Source organism: Symsagittifera roscoffensis, chromosome 9 (genome assembly GCF_963678635.1).
Source record: "Symsagittifera roscoffensis chromosome 9, txSymRosc1.1, whole genome shotgun sequence".
NCBI lineage: Eukaryota > Metazoa > Xenacoelomorpha > Acoela > Convolutidae > Symsagittifera > Symsagittifera roscoffensis.
In genome coordinates this window covers 47,792,845-47,814,126 of record NC_087070.1, presented here as the reverse complement: position 1 = coordinate 47,814,126, position 21,282 = coordinate 47,792,845, and the positions used below count along the sequence as shown (strand labels likewise).

The window sequence follows — 21,282 nt, the reverse complement described above, 5'->3', positions numbered from 1 at the left end:
ACTAATTTAACACCTTTTTGTTGTTCAATACATGTTGATTTTTGGTTTTAGAAATGCTAGTCAGTTTGTTTTTTTTTTTTTTCAATTTTTTGTTCAGTTTAGAAAGTTTACAGATTTACAGATTACCCTTTTGACCAATTACCAGTTTTATGAGCTTCATTGCTCTTTGTTTATGGGCTGATTTATTTTGTTTTGAAAAAAATGCTACTCATACAGTTTTTATAGTATGGGAACTGTATGACTAGTATTTTTGCTATATTGTAGTCAACACAGGCGTTTAATTCTTTTTCTGGAACCTGTCTTTTTAGAGGATTTAGAAACATCTAAGCAAATCGATGGTGGGAAAAAATTTATGTTTGGCATACAGTTTGATTCTCAAACCAACGTTCACAAACTGCCCAAAAACAACAACTTTGGCGTTTTTCATGTAGAATGTGCTCTCGGGAATAAATAATATGGATAAACAAGGTCTTCGTGGTGTTTAAGTTAACTCAAAAAACAATGTGTTGCGCCTAAAAACAATCAGAAAATTCAGTGGCGGGTTTGGGCTTGGTGCGAGGGCGGATGCTCCATGTACCCCTCGCCCCTCAGGACTTCGAACCCTCGCCAATAAAAGGGACCCCCTTGGTATTATTTTATGACATCCCATTTTGGCGACCCCCCAAATTTTTTCTAAAGGCACTTTTGGCGCAAACATATACTACATTTGGTCAAAAAATTCCAAAAAAGGGAGATCATTTTGTCAAAAAAAAGGTCTCTATAGTGTTCTGGGAGTGCTCGGAAAGTCCTAGGTCGCCAAAATTTTTGTTTCTTGTAAATGCAAAATCGATTCATGAAAATGAAGGTAACTTGAATTGAAAAAACGTTTTAAAATAATTTTATTCTCGAATTGAAGAACTCGAAGTTGAAAAAAATTACTCTGGTAACAAACCGTTATTCAGAATAGCTGAAAAAAATAACAACTTTCAACAAAATGCGAATCAAAGCATTTCTCGTTGTCACAAGATTCTAAAGCAGAATCGAGCTGTTCTCAATCATTCGACTTGCAACATGATTAACATTATATGCAAAGCGATCTAACCAAACTATAGTATACTAAGTATATTTACTGTCCAAAAATATATTCAAAACATACCATTCGCAAATATTCGCTAGACGTTTAAACAAAATTAAACTGGTATTAAGCAAAAACGCGATTTTAACTACACATGGGACGGCTCATGGCAATTTGAGCTATCAGAAAAATTACCCGAAAATTATTTGTGAACCACATTTACCGATCATTGGTAGAGTATAACCATGGCTCATAGTGCCCATCCTGCCACAAACGAGTGGCTGGTGGATCGAAACCACAGGGTTGCTCAACTTTTTAAGCAAAAATCAACCGTAAGTGACGACGAGGAAAAACAAAGATTAGAGTTGGAAATTAAAAACATTGAACGTGAAATAAATGACATGACCGCTGGCACGAAACCACCTCAATCGCCGACCAATCACAGTTCACCAATTACCACCGCAAGTAGCCAGATCAATTTGCAAAACATACCCGAGAACGATGTTGCGGGACCTACCCGAGCGCGACTACCCACCGACAACCGCCCGGTTAGCATTGTGAATGGCTACGAGTACAAAACCCGCCGACCTTCACACGAAGAGAGGATAGCGTACTTCAAAAATACCGGAAAATCTAGAGCAGAAGCTGAAAAACTTCTGAAACGAAACTCATTGCAAGTCTCTACATCGATAGATTCCCCAATTGAAGAATTTGCCGTTTATTACGTAACAGACGGCCAAGTTAGTGATCGTAAGGAGCTTCTACAGCTAAATAGGAATGACAACGTTATAGCCTTATACGGGAAAGAATCGATAATTATCTTCGAAATTGCCCTGGATGATCTAATATCAATTCTTCCTTTGGGTGAAAATCAAATTCTGCTGAAAACGGAAAATTTAACCTGTTACGAACTAATCATGGAAAGCAAAGCAAGTCAGCTTAAATTAATTTCAGCCGTGAACAAAAATGTCCCAAAGCTCAAAGCAAACTCGGTCAAGTTTTCGGGAGTTTTGGAGAAAAAAAGTGTGTTGGGTTGGCGGCTAAAAGATATTAAGCTTGAAAGCGGCCTTCTGCTGTACAGAAACAAAGGTGACAAGGGATCATTTTCAGGGTTGATTGATATTCAAACTTCCGGAATTGACGTTAAAAAAGTACCAGGGTCCCAAAACCAGTTCAAAATTGTGTCGCCCGACGGAAAAACGTATTTGTTTCGAGAGCCGAACAAAAATCCAAAATTGACAACAGAATGGATAAATGAGCTCAGAAACTGCGTAGAGGACGGTAATAAGAAATTATCGATTCGGCTTTCGGGAGTCAGTAGAAATAATGTGATCGATTCGCAAACATTTCGGCAAATTGAACGTCTATTGGCCGACATTGAATCAGAAACCCAACGGAGTTGTAAAGTTAAAGAACTTCGAGATTTGCTTCGACCGTTACTTGACAATCGAGACGATAAAGAGTTTGGACGAAACAGCGAACGGATGTCCAGAGCGTCGAAAAGATCTCAGATCGAAAACCGAACCAGTACAGTTGTTTTGAATACAGACTCGCCGGACAGTGGAGCATCGATGAGCGAACCGTCCAATTTTAATGAAGAGTTAACCGAAATAACCGAACCCGAAGAAGAGATTTATGACCAAATGAATGAAAGTACTTATGACCAAATGAATGAGAGTACTGCGGACCTTGGCCAATCAACGTTAAGTTTGAAGGAACGACTTGAGCTCAGAAGCACAATAGCTCAAAGTTGCCGACAGATCACGAGTGACGATGAAAATGAAGAATCGGATGACGAGGAAGAAGGTCATCGAGACAAAAGATTGCAATCTTCAACTGAAGTGACTGTCAACGAAAATGAAGGTTCGTACCTATTCTTTATTCTAAAATCATTTGGACAATCGTAATCAGCTTAATCATCATCGCATATTTCTGTCATCCGGCATGGATAGATAAAACTCCATATAAAACTTATTATGTATTTATATATCATTTATGTTTTGATATTATATAACATTAATGTGTACTGGTCGAATGACCGTGATAGCAAGGACGAGAACGGCGTCTAAAGAGAACTATGGTTTAGAACGTAAATAAACGTTAACATTAACTGGTTGTTTTAACTTCTCTCTCTCACGCTCGACATTATTTATCCATACGGATTCAAGGATTAGCAGTTCAAACCTTAAGGACATAGCGGTATGACATGAGTGGGCTTGAAAAACCACGTGATAAAATCGCGGGAGAAAGGAGTCCTGTGTAACTCAACCAGGTGGAATGAAGCGGACGCAAAAGTACGCAGCTATCTTTTCTTGTGTCTCGGCGCTGAAGAACAACGCTAAATACAACAAAAACTACCTAATTTACATCTACACATGGTATCTACGCAAAAATGCATGACCATTTTGGAGGATATATTCGCCATGACACGTATAATAGCTTTTGAGGGGTATAATTTTATTTGTCGAAAACAAAAGAAAACAGTGTTTAGAACAATTTCATGCTGACCTAGTGGAACTAGATTCACGGGCCGATTGCGGCGACCGAGAAAGTGAGTGGGTAAGGGCTATGTTTACCGCCCACATGAACAACGAAAAAACTGTAGAGGAATTGCTAGCACAAACACGTACCCCACAGGAGGCATACGAATACGCAATTCGACGTGAAAAAGGAACAGAACACAGTCGTACAATGAAAAAAAATCCGATCAGAGGTCAAACAGTGATCCCAAAACAAGAACCGATACATTATGTTAATATACGTGGCAGACAAAACCAATAGAACAACCAGAACAATCCGCGAGGTCGGGGCGGTTTTCGCGGCCGACCGTATCCACGTGGATCACAAAACACAAGGGGTCAGCAATATCAACAACAACGAAACACAAAATCCAAACAGTGTTTTAAGTGTGGAGATCAATATGGTCCAAATCATCTACAATCATGTCCGGCAAAAAACAAAATGCGCGAAACGCGGACACTTTGCAAAAGTTTGCCAGTCTACAAAGGTAAATTATCTAGGAAATACAAATGAGGAACAGCAAGAGAAGACAGAAATAGAGAGCACGGAGACGGATTCCGACCTGATCGCATATGCTGAGTTCACCACAAACAATGGTTATGAGAACTATCAAATAGACGAATTTTCCGCAATGGCAATATCGGAATCATTTGAAAAAAAAACAGAATAACACTATCGGAAGACGTCTTAAATGGACATATTGTTAAATTGGAGACGAATACAACAGAACTATTTGCTATTGCTGACTCGGGCAGTCCGATGTCTTTCCTAAACGAAAAAACCGCTCAACGAATACAACAAAATGATCAAACAGCAATGTTCAAAAATATCCCACTGGAGGATACAGCCAGAAATTTAGCATATTACAACGGTGAATCAAACCATCCTAGAGGAAGGCTAATAGTTACGATTGAGTCGGGTGAGGATGGAAAATACAAACAGCTTCGTTCATTATAGTGGACAACCACAAAGCAAATGTAATAGGACGGAATCTATTACCACGCATCGGCAATAAACTGATTCAGCACAAACAAACCCACAGGGTACTCACGGTGCACCGAAGCGACTAATCAAACCACGAATTTAAACAATGGGTCATGGATAATTTTCAGCAATTATGCGTACGCATAGGAAAGTCAAAACACCACGTAATGAAAACACAATTCAGTAAAGATTTTGAACCTGTACAACAAAAGGGTAGACGTATACCAATACATCTATGAAGAAGAGTCAAAGTGGAATTAAACAAGTTGATTGATCAAAAACACATTATCAAACTCGATAAGTGCTCAGACAAACAGTTTATCAGCCCAATAGTTATCACAGTTTAAAAGGATCAAACGATTAAACTGGCCCTCGATTCCAAAAAAATTAACAAATACATATACAAAACCAAATACCAAATGCCAAACATAAACCTCCTTCTGGATAAGATCGCACAAGTGGTAAAATCAGACAAGTCAAACCCAGACATTATTCACTACACTCGATTTACGATACGCGTATTCACAAATCCCGTTGGATAAAACAACAATAGAACAATGCAACTTCAGCCTCATTGGCGGAAATGCTACAGGTACATACCATATCCAAACGGGATTTTACGGCCTTACGTTTATGCCGGCAGAGTTTCAAAAAGCAGTGGATTTAACGCTCACGTAACTATGCGTAAGTATTATTGCAATTTCCGAAGTTGCAAAAATACTTACGCATGTCTGGACGATATTCTAATCGTAACAAAAAAAAAACAATAGAAACACATCTCTAAAAACTCCAAACGGTGCTAAGGAAACTTGACGAGAAGAATCTTGCAATTTCTTTAGACAAGTGTAAGTTCGCATGCAAGCAAGTTGAGTGGTTAGGTTTCACTATCAACAGTGAGGGAACCAAACTACTTTTAAAGAAAACTGGAAAACTGAAGCAATTGAAAAATTATCGTCTACCAAAACGTTCAAACAAATTAAAAGCTTCATGGGTTCAATGCACCATCTTACAAGATACATACCAAAATTAGCACAAGCAGCGGCAGCTCTGCAGCCGCTATTAAAAAACAGTGAAAAGAACACACCTATCAATTGGTTACCTGAACTTAACTTAGTTTTCAAAAACATTTTACAGATGGTAGCAAAAGTAACACAAAATAAACACTTCGACCATCATTTAGATTCTCGCTTAGTCTGTGATGCATCTAACACAAGTTTAGGAGCGGCATTAGACTGGCACTCAGCAGAAGGTTGGGTGGCTATAGCATACGCTTCACGATTTTTAAACTCCCTCGAGGAAAAATATTCAGTCAACGAACTAGAACTATTAGGGGTCGTATGGGCAAGTGAGCACTTCAAATACTATCTATACGGCAAACATTTTACCGTCATCACCGACCACAAAGCTTTAATTAGCGCTTTAAACGCAAGTGAACAATCAAAGACAAGTCAAACCGGACTAACCCGCTGGATTGATAGATTTGTACCATTTCATTTTGATATTAAATTTTGATATTAAATAGTGAGTACGATGAGGAATTCGTAGCTGCGGCAATTAATACATTCATAAACAATCTAGAACTGATTGACAATGTCATTCTAAATAAACTGGCCAATCAAAACAAAGCACCATATGATCTGATCAAAAAGCGCGCGGAAAAAAAAGGGTTATTAGATGCTAGAATAAACGCTCAATTAACAAGTAAACATTCCAAGCATTCCGTCAGCGATCAATTGCTACCCAAAAACAGAATTCAGTCCAACTCAAATTCTGTTCAAAACCAGTCAAATCTCTCGCATTCAAAAAATTTCAACTGCAGCAAGACATTGATCAACGCGATCAACTTTGAAACAATGAGCAGAAAAGACACGAGAATTTTCTCAGGCGGATTCATTCCGGCAGAGTTGAAAACAAGCAAACCACGCGGTCGTACACTTTCGGTTGACTGGAGAAATACATTCGATCGGGAAGAAACCCTTTCCGACCCGATGTGGCACAAGCGACCACCAACCTAAGAAAAACAGATGAAGAAAACTGAATTATCGCCACAATAAATTTCAATCGCGCTAGTGACTGAGGTAAGAGAACTGATCACAAAACGGAATTATTCAAATTTTTCAAAATCGCTTTTGGAGACAGCTCGACTTCAAAATCAACTGTAGTGGAAAGAAAAAGTTCATAAACAGGTAAACCACAAACGGACACAGCCCGATCAACCATAGCCACACAAATAACGATCAACACAGAACTTGGAAACGAAACAACCAAGTCGACTACAGCTACACAAACAAACAACAATACGGGAGACGATACTCTAGTGGAAAAGGAAATATGGATCAGCCGCGTGGACCACAGCGTATATTTGCAAGAGGAAGCAACACCCAACGTTGAGCCCTCGACGATGACAACTTCATCACAGCTAGAGGCCAGCCACAACGAAATAATGGATAACGTAGTGGCTACAGTGGAGAAAGCCACCGAAACGGAAGAGGACACGCCGCTATTCCGTCGAAAACTCCAGCGAATACTGGGAGTTCCGTTCATCGCCGCAGCTACCAAGAAGGACCGAAGCCTGCGTCCACTGATCAACTTTGTGCAAAAGCGGGACTGGGACGCCATCAAAGTCTCATACGGACAATATTGGTTCAACATTCGGAACCGGCTACATGTCCGAGAGGACTGCCTACTCATCGATGAAAGAATCGTCATTCCCTCCCAACTGCGACAGACAGTACTTGACAGTCTCCATCTAACTTACCCGCCATCGGCAGCCATGTTGGACTTGAGTCACCATGTCTGGTTCCCGCACATCCACCGTTCAATTGTGCAAATGGCTTAAATTTGCAAATATTGCACAGAGCAAGGTAAAAATTTAAAACCCATCTTAGGAAAGAAGCTTTCATTCCAAATGGAATCGGTAGTCGAACCTAATGAGGAAGTTCAATTAGAATTCGCGGGGCCCCTACCGGACGAATTGAATAGGGATGCATACATTTTACTTGCGATAGATAAGTGGTCAAAGTTCCCGACAGCAAAAGTTGTATCAAATACAACAGCAGATATTGCAATCAAGTTCATGCAAAGATATATCTCTAACAACGGGGTACCAAGAAGATTAAGGTGCGATCAAGCTCAAACATTTAGGGCGGAAAATTCCAAATTTTCTGTCAGACAAACAAAATAAAACTACTTTTCGCACCCGTAGATGATCACAGAGCCATAGGGGTGGGTTGTTGAAAGAACGATTCAAACGATTAAACGTAGCTTAGCAGTAATGAAAATAGACAATCAAATACACCATAGAAGCTAGCTTCGGATGTCGCAGAATAATAAAAACACTAAGATTCACACCACAGGGTGTCACAAAATTTTCCCCTTTTGAGGCACATTTGGGTAGAAAACCAAATACCCCACTGTCGAACATAGCCACAAATAGCTCACCTAACAACCTAAACTGGGAGAGCGCAAAACATTCCTGTTTAGATCGAAAGAATTTTACAAAGCCACCTCTCCCAGCAGAAGTTATGCATGACCTCGAGTGATGGTCGGAGGATGAAGTGCAAAACCGAAAGAAGGGATCAGCGCCTAAAGTCACACATCAATCACTACCAAGGACGCTCACAAACAGGCAATCACCAATACAGCCAGAAACAGTTGCATATTCAAAACCTATAGAACTAGTTGAGAAAAAACTTAACATAAGACATAAGGGAGTGCAACAAACAAACGACAAAATATCGAATAACGCATAGAACAAGTGGCCCTAAAAACTATCCGGTTAGCAAAGTAAGTTAAAAACCCAAAAACATTTGAACAAAAATATAAGACCATAGATGAAAAATATCTAACCTACACACCATGCACTGCTTGGGTACAATTTATTGGCAAACAACCGAGGTTACTAAGAAATAGCGGAACAGCATTTGTTCCTCACCCGGTAATATACGGACAATGCACACCTTCTCGTTTAAGTGACTATGTTGCTTATAAACACACACGGAGAACAGGGACATGCTTACGTTTTTTAGACATTAAAGATCCACAAGCTCCACAACATCCCATGTTCAAGGAGGACACCACAATGGGGCTACCAATTAAACTAACAATCCAAGAGAAGTCAGCACAGAGCCAGAGCACAAGCCAGTCCCACAAAAAGAAAAGCGACAGGAAAGCGGACTGGAGGAAAACCAGTAAGAAAAATACAAACACCACCAGAGATGAGTCTCCAAACGGAGATTGAACAGATACCAAACAATAACTCAGAAAAAGAAGATGATTCGTCGTCAACATCGGAGGAGACCACCTCACCATCACCAAAACGACAAAATCAGAAGAATACACCACCTGCAACAGCAACAAGAAAGTCGACAAGAAACCGAGAGGCGACATTAGCGACAGCACGAGGTAACCCCATCCCAATCAGCACAATACAGATCAAGAGTGCAACCGGGATAAAAAACAATTTGAAATTGATTCACCACCAGAAAAATCGAAACAAGACTGGGCAAGCCTCAAATTTCTGATTCAGGAAATGGAGTTTTCGGAAAAAAACTCCACAATAAAAGACTTGTGTGCAATTTATACAGGCTATTAGCCAAAACACAAGCCAAGCACCACAAACAATGAGATAGATCTAACTTCACCAGCGGAAGCAAAAGAGGAAACGATGGAAAATGGCGACATATTTTGCGTAAACACGAAGGACATAGAGAAAAAGCAAGAACAAGCAGACAAACAACCGAATAATGAAGAAGAGCACGGAACAATAGATGACAACATCGATAACAACACCGCGGAAACAAGAGGAGAGAAATGAATAACCAGACCAAACAGTTCCACAGGGACTTAAAAACTCAATTAAAAACTTTATCTTTTTTCCCGAGGAGGGGGAATGTCATCCAACATGGATAGATAAAACTCCATATAAAATTTATTATGTATTTATGTATCATTTATGTTTTGAAATTATATAACGTTAATGTGTACTGGTCGATTGACCTTGATAGCAAGGACGAGACGGGCGTTCCAAGAGAACTATGGTTCAGAACGTAAATAAACGTTAACATTAACTTGTTGTTTTAACTTCTCTCTCTCAAGCTCGACATTATCTATCCATACGGATTCAACAATTAGCAGTTCATACCTTAAGAACATAGCGGTATGCAATTTCAATAAAACAAAAAACCAATCAAAAATTTTTTTCTCAATTAACCAAAACTGTCGGTATGATCACTAAAAAATGAAAAAAGCTCCGGTTGGTTATCATTTGTGAAATGAAGAAACATATTTTTCTAATATAACCTTATAAAGAAGGGAATCCCAGCATTGCCTAACATAGGGTACCCTTTTGGTCCTATCTTACGACATCCGTTTTCGGCCGGTTGATCCTAAATTTTTTCTAAAGGCACTTTTGAAAAGAAACGCGCGCCAAAAAAAATGCATTTTTGGTCAGTTGTTTGACATTTTTTGATCAATTTTTTCAAAACGTGCACAAAAAAGCACTTGTGTTTTTTCTAAAAATTTGCCTGTGGCGAAAATTTTTTTTTGGCAAAAATGATTACTGCGGTGTTTTTAAAGAAATTAAATTCTCAGGGAGAGCGCGCTCCAAAACTTTTCTATCAAAACCTTCCAAAAAATGCCTGAAAAGCACTCGGCTGTTTTTCTAGATCATTGCCTGTGGCTCAAACACTTGTGGCTAAGATGATCCTTGCGGTCTTTTTGAAGAGCTCGGAAAACAAATTTGACAGGCCTGAAAAAAATATTATATTGAAAAAGTTTCAACAGTTTTTTTTCTCAAGTCCGTGAGTAACAGTGGTTTTTAGCAAAAGTACAAAAGCAGTCTGGACAAGTACAAAAAGGAGCTCGAAAAATTGTTTAATTGAAAACAGCTTTGTCAGTGCATTTCAATCAGGTCAATGCTTTTTTATTGTTCCGACTTTCGAAAAAAAAACGGAAAGTTTATACTCGAATATTTATTTTTGTTCGGTCAGTTTTCGCCGATCGAAGTAAGGATTTTCAACAAAACTTGTTTATCCACATTGAAGATATTGACTTCTTGAGTTTAAATATAAAAAGCTATTTCACCTCTAAGCGTTTTTTTGTAAAGATCTGGGCGTTTGAAAATTGCCAAACTGGCAATGTTCTGTAGTAAATTATGCGCGCTTTGAGGAGTTTATTACCGATGCTGTGACCGTAACGCGAATTATTTATGTGTGGCGAATTATCCCGCACAGCAAAATCGTTCCAAATTGATTAGAGGATAGCTAATCGGTCGCGTAAATTTTTTACGGCTCAAAATTTTACACCTTAATTTTGTCCAAAATTTAAAGGTTTTCAAATTTTTATTTTCCCAAAAACTATTAGAAATGAATTAGAAGACAGTCGGAACATTCAGGGCTTTGCTCTGATACACGAGCAGTCTTGTTGCGCTCTGAACCAAAACTTAACTAGACTGCTCGTATTAGGGTGAACTCCTGAATGTTCCCTATGGAGCAGTGTTTGTTTTTATAAACAATTGATGACAGAAAATGACGGTGCAAAAGAAGAACAAAAAGAGCGTCTTTGTTGCGGAATCCGCTCACAGTTCACAAAACAATGAGTTTGGCCTATTAATAAAAAAGAAAAAACTTAAAATTTGAAGTTATTTAAAAACGATCCCCCCACACGCGATGTAAAGAACAAACTGATAGTTTTCACTCCTAGTAAAGTATCATTCATGAAACACAGCCTGCCTTAACCAATTTTGAAAGATATCTAAGACGAATTAAATTTCCGCTTACTTCGCGTTAATAGCAAGAAACATATTGCGCGTTAAGTGTCTCAATCTTTAAACCCCCGTAGTTTTACGAAAAAATCACAGATAAAAATCTTTTTAATTTTGAGCTCAGGACAACAATGCCTTTGAATAAGACGTAAAAAATTCAACAAAAGCTGTTAGTTAAAAAGTCGATACCTGTCTGGAGAAAAATTCACCCAGAGCACAAATATTCCGTCACTTAGTTTGAAAGTCGGAACAACAGGCAAAAACTAAAACTGTGTCACTTTATATTTCAGAACAAGATTGTATTCCACCACCAGTCGTTACCGTTGATTCTCCCGAGGAAACAGAACAGCACACACAAACGGAAAAAAAATTAGATGGTTTGTAGGCCCATATGAACAATTTTTGAGATGTCAAACTCATAATCATCCTATCTTTGAAGATTTGAGAGGATTCGCAGCAAACAGTTTCGCAAAAATTTGGGAAGGATGTTTTGCATTTCAATTTTGATTTTTGTAATGCAGATTCGGTTCATGCTTCGCCGCTTGACCAACTTAATAATCTAAGTAAATTGATTGGTTTGCTCTTTTTGAAATGCTGGATTTATTACAGCTGTTACAAACTGGATCTCCTTCAACTATCCCACTATTGCAGAAGGGGGAAATAGCATATGCTGAACTATTGATCCAGTTCTTTATAGGGGTGGTTACCACATGGGTTACGTTATTCTTTGCGGTATCAAAAGATTCAATAAACTGAACTCTCTAACTGCATTAGAGATCCGAGCTTTAAAAACTGATGACCAAATCCGCCAAGTGGTGGCAGGACAGAGTCTTTTCGGTTATACCCCCCCCCTAAATTATGAAAGTTTAAAAGGAAAATTTTTATCGATACTGCTCATAAAGGCCAGACAGTAACATACGACAGGTCAAAACGAAGCAGTTTTATTAATTTGGTAAGCTTTTCCTTTCTTGCCGTTTTAATTTTTTTTTCTATTTTAACGTTTTTGCCGCAAAAGTTTCAAGAAAATGAGCCAAAATGCGGTTTGATTTGTCATTTCATTTATGTTTTGTGCATATTTCCATTTTGACTCAATGCTCGTGATAACAGCCAATCATTTTTAAAAAAAAGTCGATCTGTCTTTCTAATCAAAATATTCATTTTCTTAATTTCATCATTTCAAACCTATCTTTTTGATGTGTTGAGACATTTTGGGCAGAGACACTTCAAACAAAATCATATTGATTTTTTAAGCCAAATTACAGATTTTTCAGCCGGTCTAAAAATGAGACATTTCTACCAATTTCAATTTGAGACATCTGAAAACACTAGATTAGCCACAATCAATCGTATACTATTTGCCAATGCCCTTTGTATTCGGCAAATTATGAGCTATTTCTGGAAAAGTTAATTGGCTTAAATCATTCGGCCGAAATGTCTCAATTTCAAAGTGGCTGAAATACCTTTGTCCGAAATATCGGGGCATCGTTGTTGAACAATTTTATAAGCTTTTCAGCGTTGTAACCATTTTTGTACGCCGACTTGACCTAATTTTTTCACGAGCTTACTATACCATTTTAATGGTTGTCAAAAGAACCCTTTATGTCGTGATTAGAGCTGCAAAGAAAAGTTCCGGGAAATTTTACAATAATTTAGTTTTCTGAACTAAAAGTGGAGAGTCACCCTTCGCAAAGAACCACAATACTTAGTTTTTCATTTGAGCAACTAAAATTACAAATTTCAGTGTAGATTCAGGGGATTGTTCCTCTTGATTTCTTTTCTCTTTTTCTCTCTCTCTCTCTCACTCCCTCTTAACGAGACCGCAAAGTGGTTCCATGGGTAGTGATTTCAGATGGCGACCGTGACTCACTACTATACTCAATCCCGAGTAGTTTAAGTTGGAGTCAATTGTGATGTACTGTATTATGTTACTTGCTCCTTTTGCACTGCTTTTAATTGTATCTCATCCGATCTCACAATCGCAGAAATTTCCAGTTGCGATTATATTCAAAAACATAAATTCTAATAAAGAAGGCTCAAAGTGGGCAGAAAATACTCTAATAACCTAATCGAAGGAAAGGGTCAGCGATGAATCAACACAATTGCCTATTTACAACTTAACTTCCAGCCAACTCAATTAAACGATTCTCTCTCTCTCTCTCTCTCTCTATCTCTCTCCCTCTCTTTCTGGAGAACCCTAATTAACGAATTACACTCATTAATTCCACACAAATACTCAGTTCGATCTGCTAAATTAATAGTGTCTCTACGGATCATTTTTCTTTTAAGGTTCCTTTTTCCGGATCAATTAAGTCTCATAATACGAGAACACAACTGCCTCACAAGTAGCTATTTCTTTTCTGTCTAGACAAAAACTACCCGTAATTTTTTCGCCATGTTTCTATATTTGAGTTTTAGTTATAGTTACAGTTATGATCTTCCGTACAAGTCTTGACATATACTATGGTCCTCTTTTCGCTAGTTTTCAACTGAATTTTTCCTCTGTCGACACTAGTTCTATAATCCAAGTTCTTTATAGTTATCTCTAACTAAGTTTCTGGTGTTAATCCCGGGGATTTCTACGCCTTGTCGGTCATAAACGCCTGAAGGTCAATTAAAGATCACCCGGAGTCACCAGAGGTAAATCTTCCATATTTGGGTTCAGAATACCAAGAGAGTCCTGCCTGCCCAGTTTCATCCATATTCCATTAGTACTTCGTAAGTCCCATTTCCAAGGTCCGTAATCACTTTTTTTGGGAAAGGTTTTCAACACCTGAAAGAATCACCTGAGGGGTTTTTCTCACAAGGAAACATTTTTCGGGGTTTGTGTATAATGTCTACTGCTGCCCTAAAACTAAAAAGCCCTCGCTCATTGTTTTGCGTAAATTACCTATTTCCGGTTTAAGGGCTGTTTTTCCCAAATGCTAATAACTTCCGGTCAAACCGCCGGGTTTGGCTCATCATACCGTCACTGTCTATCATATCCCAAATTTTTGGCTCTTGCGCTCAACGGGAGCAGAGAACCATGCCGGCAGTCGGGGTGGGGATTACTTGCTTACGGCATAACGCCCGAAGTAAGGGTCTAGGAGGTATGGGTTTCCAAAATTAGGCTTCCCTCATAACATAATAAATTTTAGTACCGTTCCAACCGCAATTTACCGATCTCTAATAGGGTTATTTGCACTTCCGGGAACCGTTATAACTTAAGGCAGGGATTTCGAGGGTTCAGAATTTTTGCAAGTCCGGGTCGAGTCATCTCTAGTTTTTGTCTTATGAGTTTCAAAAAGTCAGCTTCCTTAGTTTCCTTTTGGGCGGTCAGCCATATTGGTACCGTCGTATGATTTTCGCCAGCGGAGGAACTAAGTTTTTCAAGACTCGAACAGTTTCGATATAGGTCATTTGTTTGCTCGTCTACTTATCGTATTTATAAGTGAATACCAAGTTACATACTAGTCTTTAACTTTCACTATACGGTAAAAAGTAAGGATCATCAAGCCTACATCTAACTTTTGGCTTTTAATTTGGCTAGTTAAATTTAGTTTGGCTAATTAAGTTTGACATCTCGCATCTTTATTTTTTTTTTGCAAAAAAGAAAACTAATGAGAGTTTGTCGAAAAATCTAAAAAAAGGTAGGAAAAAAATTGAAAGATTAAAAAAATAAGTAGTTTTTGTTTCAGATCTACGAGCGTCGAATGATGCGGTTACTGAAAATCCAAACGTTGATTCTAAAGTCTGGGAAAAAAAGCCACAAGAAGTAGTTGAAGTCCTGCAAGTTCTATCAGGTAAACATCATGAGCCTAGTTTGCCATTTCTTTTGATAATGTTTCCACTTTCTTTGATTCATGATTTTTTTTTCGACAAAAAACACTAATCAAGCACGTTGAAATAAGGAGACACCTGAACATATACTTAACAGGAAATGTAATGAACTCGAGAAAAGCAAAAAAAAAACATGAGTGACTTGATTTTTGAAACAGTTTTTAATTTTTGTTTTTATTTAGGAGGGGGATATAGCACGCTAAAACTTTTCAAAAATTAATATTTTTAGCAACTGAGGTTTTTTTCATAAAACTAACCCAAGTAGAGAAAACTGAGCCACTAGGTAAACTTTTATTCCGCAAGAAAATCTCTAAAACTTAAAAAAACCGAAACTAAAAATCACTGAAAATTTTGAGCCAAAAAACTTCTGTTATGAGAGCGTAAGTTGCCCTCCATTTAGTAAAAGAAATTAAATTAGTAAATTAAACTTTAAAAGCAATCAATAGTCACGCTGCGAAAAAAAGTATAACTTGATTGTGATCATATTCTAAGACGTTTTCCGGAGAAAAATTAACACAAAAACTACACAATCCAAGTAAGTGTTTTCACTTGGTTCATTTTTTTTCGAAAAAAGGTAGAAAATTTCTTTTTCAGTTGCTGACCTTGAGAGTTCGAAACCTGACGTGACACTCGAAGCAAACTGTACAAATGAAGATGGAAGCGGGACTTTGGCGGTAAACACGAGCAATGAAGGGACATCTGGAATACCGGAAATAACTTTCAGTTCCGAAGACCCAAAATGTAGTGATTTGGATCATGAACTTCCAGACTACGCGTCTGTTGAAGCCAAAAAACAATTTTTCAAACACAAGTTGGAAAGAGATTTAAGCCAACGACACAGTGTAATGCCAAAACCAGAACGGAATCAAGTTACCAACTCATCCGAAAACTTAGTGAAATCTGAATGCCCTCAACAAGAAGTCCAAAGGGGCACTCCAAATCGGACATCTGGAGTTAAAAAGCCGGTTGCTCCTCCACCACCGATCAGTGCACCCCCACCTCCTCCCTCTCCTGGGGGGTTCTGGGGGAGACTCAAAAGTAAACCCCCGCAACTAAAGACAATACAAGTTAGGCCAATACATAAAGATTCGATCGCGTTAAAAAATGCAATATGGGATACCGAATGCAACAACAACGTGATTGGCGGAGATATTGACGAATCAGAAAAAGACGAGATAGTCACGTTGTTTGCATTGAAAAGCAACCAAAAGAAAAAAGAGGCACCGGTCTTGCCCGCCGCAGCGGCTGCAGTGGACGGAAGCGACAACAGTCAGCAGTCGAGAGCTCGGCAGATTGAGAACAAGTTTGGCGGTTACTCAATTGGCGGACCACGAGCACAACGTCTTGAAATGTTCTTCAAGTGAGTATAACAAATGCTTGCCGCCTCTATTTTTTTTAGCATTCAAGCGATCTGATAACATTTTTGCTGTTAATTCCAATCACAGGGAAAAACTACGTATTACAGCTGTAGTTTCTCATGAGAAACCGTCTTTCAACGAAAAAACCGTCTTTCAACGAAAACAAAAGAAGTTTAGTTTTTTTTGCTAATTCTATTGTTGATTGAATGATCAAGGGACTAGTGCAGGGGCGGTTTGGGGGGGGGGCAGGTTTTCGATTTTGGCCTGTTTTTTTTTTCAATTTTTGCCTACGGCGCAGAAATTTTGGGCAAAACAGGACTTTTTAGTGCTTCGGGAGAGCTCCGAAAACCAAATTGGTCGACTTAAAAAAAAGGTCAACAGAATGTTCGAAAAATCTGACCCCCCCCCTTCGAGAAAATCCTAGATCCGCCGCTGGGCCAGTACGTAAAATAAACAATCAGACGGTAATTGCAAATTTTAATTCTCAATTCTGAAAACAAAAATTGGTCTCCTTCAATTGAAAAAAAAAAAACTGTGGTCGTAAATTTTTTTGCTACTTACAAGGCAATAAACAACTTCTGGTTTTCAAAGTTTTGAGCAAAACGATGGCTTAATTATTGTGTAATTTTAGTCTGAATTTTTTTTTTTTGATAACATGGAAATAAAGCTGGAAAGTATAAAGATAGGCAACATTTTGATAAAATTTCTGTACCCTTTTGTTTAGACAGCACAAGTTTTCACCAACAAGCGACGTCTTTATGGAATTTTTCAACATCAAAGACAAAACAAATCAAGCTACTCTTATTTCGGAACTGAATTTCCTGCAGCCGACGCAGCTCGATATCGACGTATTCAATTTACACGGAAACAATCTCGATGAAACGACGCCGATAACTTTTCGACAAATGTCCAATCTATGTAAAGACACCCACTATAAAGAGAAGTTAGAAGTTCTGAAAACCATCAATGAAATAGAAGAACAAGGCCAACTAGTCGAAACGAATTTGACAAAAGTTATCAAACTTTGCTTTGATTTGGAAAACAACGACGAGTTCAAAAGAGTTTTAAAACATTGTCTAAAATTGATCAATTTCATCAACGAGAAAAATCATAAAGATCGTGTTCTGGCGTTTTCCCTGGTCGAAACCCTTCCCAATTTATCTCAAACCAAGAGTACAGTCAAACCGGATTATACCTTGTTACATAGCTTAGTAGCTATTATCCGGAGACAGGACCCAGATCTTCTGCATAAGTTGTCGGAACTCCAGTTGTCGGGTGTTGAGGTGTTGGCGCCTCAAAGCGAAAAACAGACACGAAAGTCAAAAGATTTGTTCGCTAGCTTGACTGCCGAAGTCCGAAAAATGACGATTATGTTCAACGATGCTCGTGGTTGCATTAAACGCATGAAAGAAGGATGCGCTAAAACTGACGAAAAAAGCCGAAGTTTCATCGAAAAGACTGAAGCTGTGTTGAGCGTCGAATGTCATTGCATGATAACGTCCCTAGATGCAAAAGTAGAGGAGCTTACACAGTCTTATGATAGACTTATGAAGCTTTTCGCGCAGGATCGAGCCACGGACCCCGCACAGTTTTTCTCGGTCGTTAACAAGTTTCTAAGGGACTTATGCCTCACGGGAAGAATGATAGCCGACCCTATATTTGGCAACGAGACTGGACGAAGATTCGCCAGAGCCAACGTCAATGATGAAATGCAGGAGAAGATAAAGGGAATGCAAACTATTGATTAACTCTTAAAAATACTGACGCATAGAGGCGGTTTTAAGGAAAAAGTATACTAATCATTGCTATCAGTTTTCTAAGGATTTTTTGTTTTCATTAAATTGGCCTTCGACTCCAAAAATGATGATTTTGAAATCGAGAAATGGGGGCGCGCGCATTCAAATAAATACGGAGAAACTAAATTTACTCGAGACATATTTGGTATGTGTTTTGCAAGAATATGCCAGTGCGACAGATTTTTAAGCCAAAAAAGAACCAGAAACCGGAGTATTTTCATAACCGGCATTAAAAAATTGGCATGGCGACAATTCTTTGAAGGCGACAATTGGTCACAAGTAGAACAGGGAAAATTCAAGATCCTTTGCCAGACAATTAAACTGCGAGCGAATCAATATTCCTTGCTTAGTAGTTCCACGAAACTTTTCATATTAAATACCACACACGCTAAAGCATGGCTGTTAGGTTGCTGTGCATTGATAATTTATTTTATTTTGACTTACTTATATATTTGGAATATTCTTTTTAATACTAATATAATCAAGAATTGCTCTGCTTCAAATCGTCGCTTTTTGGTCTCCTACTAATTGTCGCCTCACGTCTGGAAAAATGTGACGATTTCCTAAGTAAACGCTTCTGTCGGCTGAAAATATAATTTTGAACCATTTGCTCGAAACGAAATGATCGAATGAGCATATTGAACTGTAAATATTACACCAGTAATGTTAAATTGATTGACCTGCATCTGTTATAAATAAACTAAAGCATATGAAATATTTAACATGACTTTTTTCTAAGTTTGCAATGCATTATTAACTTCTTGTAAATTTGAGAATCAACAATGAAAATCTGAAATTGCCTTTTATATGAGTGAGCAACGAAGTCATAGCGGAGAAATTTTGAAAAGTAGCAGTCTTATGCAATAAATGAAAGATGTATACATGAACAGTTTTGATGCCTGTCATCCGGCCGGATTGGCATGAACCAGTACTAAGTATTTTCATCTATTTATAATGTAAACATAACTTATCACAGACCAGACTGGTGGCCTTGACTGATGATAAACAAAACCATATGGCCTAGCTATAACGTTCAGTTGATGTGAATTCAGATTTATGTTCAGCGACTTCTCTCAACTAAAGTTACTTAGATAGATCTAGCCAATCCGTTCGGTTTCTTTAAAGAAATCATACATTACGGTATGACATGGCGCAGTCAGCAGGATACAAAAAACGGCTGAGTGTCCCATCATTCTGGCAGATGGAATCTGTAGAACTCCCATTGGAATTGTCAAAATGGGCGGTACTAATGGAAATGGCCGTATTTGCCAGCGATGGGATAGAGGTAAGAGTTTTTTTAAGACCAAAACCTCCTGCGCTAGTACCAAATGAACCAACCTACGAGGTTGAAATCACTGGAAAAACGGAGGCACAGAAACGTAATAGAGACTTCAGAAATCAAGAAAAACGAGTCACTTGGTAAAATAAGTTAATCAAAAGCAGAGACAAGGGCGGACTGTGTAATAATGTACTATGGGACGACGCAAACGCAAACGTAAGAACCTACATATTCCTGTGTCTAGGAGCAGAAGGGCAGAGACAACTGAAACAAAAAAGACCAAGCCTCGGTATACAAACAAAAACTACAAAAAAGTTAATGCGAATACTAGAACACATATTCGTAGTCACACGAATCATAGCTTTTGAGAGGTACAATTTCATTTGTCGGAAGCAACGAAAAAACGAGACGTTGGAGCAATTCCATGCGGATTTGGTAGAACTGGCATCACGCGCTGATTTTGGGGATCCAGAAGACAAATGGGTTCGTGATATGTTCGCGGCGCACATTTCTCATGAAAAGATTGCATAAGAACTGTTGCCAGATACCAGATCACCACGAGACGCTTATGAATATGCAATCAGGAAAGAGATAGGCATGGAACATATTAGGCGATGAAAACAAATCCATTTGGAGCTCCAACAACCGCAAACACACCATTGTAACAAAAACCGATTGGTTATTTTCAACCACGTGGCAACCAAACTAACGCGTGTCAAAATAACCAGAGTGGCCGGGGAAATTCGCGAGGTCGGAACAATTTTCTTTGGAGAACATATAACCCACGTGGGCAACAAAAGTAACAGACAGGTCAAAACAAGACCTGCTGCAAATTTGGCAGACAGAATGAAGCACAAAATGCCCAGCAAAAGACAGAATCTGCACAAAGTGCGCCAAACGAGGCCACTTCGCTAAACTATGTAGATCAACAAATGTTAACTACATGCAGGAAACTGGCAATCATCAACAAGATAACGAAGAAGACATTTCTATCACCACAGGGGTTGATAATGATCCAGTGGCATACGACGAATTCATGTCGGCAAATGGTTTGGAGGAAATCCCTCAGGACAACTTACCGTTTTGGCAATATCAGAAGCCCGCGAAATCCAAAACTCAAAAAACATACCAGAAGAAGATTTAAATTGACATATAGTAAAACTAAAGACAAAATCAGAAAATTTTTTCTCCACCCTGGCTTCAGAAAGCCCTATGTTGTTTCTAAACGAAAAAACGGCAGAAAGTCTTTGCCAAAAGGATCACTCCGCAATATTTAAACTCATATCACCGGCGGATGCCGCCTAAAACCTCGCCTGTTGTAATGGGAAATACATCGTTCCAAAAGGGCGACTAAATTTTGCGGTGGAATCCGGAGGTTGGATAATCCAATTGGCTCCGTTTATCATCGTAGACGATCAGAAGGCAAATAACATCGGGCAAAATATCCTAACAAAAATTGGTATCAAACTCGTACAAGACAAACCAAAACACAAGCAGATACTAAAATTTCATGAGAAAGAAGAAGCGTCAGAAGAAGAACTAAAAAACTGTTTTAAAAATAACTTTCAGGAACTTCGCGTGAGAATCGGAAAATCAAAAAACCACGTGATGCGAACTCAATTTCTTCAGGATATCAATCCGATCCCCCAAAAAGGCCGAAGAATACCGAGTCATCTAAAAGAACGAGTGGAAGTGAAACTAAATAAACTAAT

At 38.5% G+C, this 21,282-nt stretch overlaps 1 protein-coding gene across 1 annotated transcript; it reads left to right on the top strand.

Annotated features, from left to right (window-relative positions):
* Positions 1-1,091: 1,091 nt before the first annotated feature.
* LOC134854870 (formin-J-like) lies at positions 1,092-19,170 on the top strand. Its single transcript, XM_063871228.1, has 4 exons — positions 1,092-2,917; positions 14,996-15,100; positions 15,732-16,497; positions 17,220-19,170. The coding sequence occupies exons 1-4, from the start codon at positions 1,300-1,302 to the stop codon at positions 18,241-18,243; spliced, it is 3,513 nt and encodes a 1,170-aa protein (XP_063727298.1). The 5' UTR covers positions 1,092-1,299; the 3' UTR covers positions 18,244-19,170.
* The last annotated feature ends 2,112 nt before the right edge of the window (positions 19,171-21,282 follow it).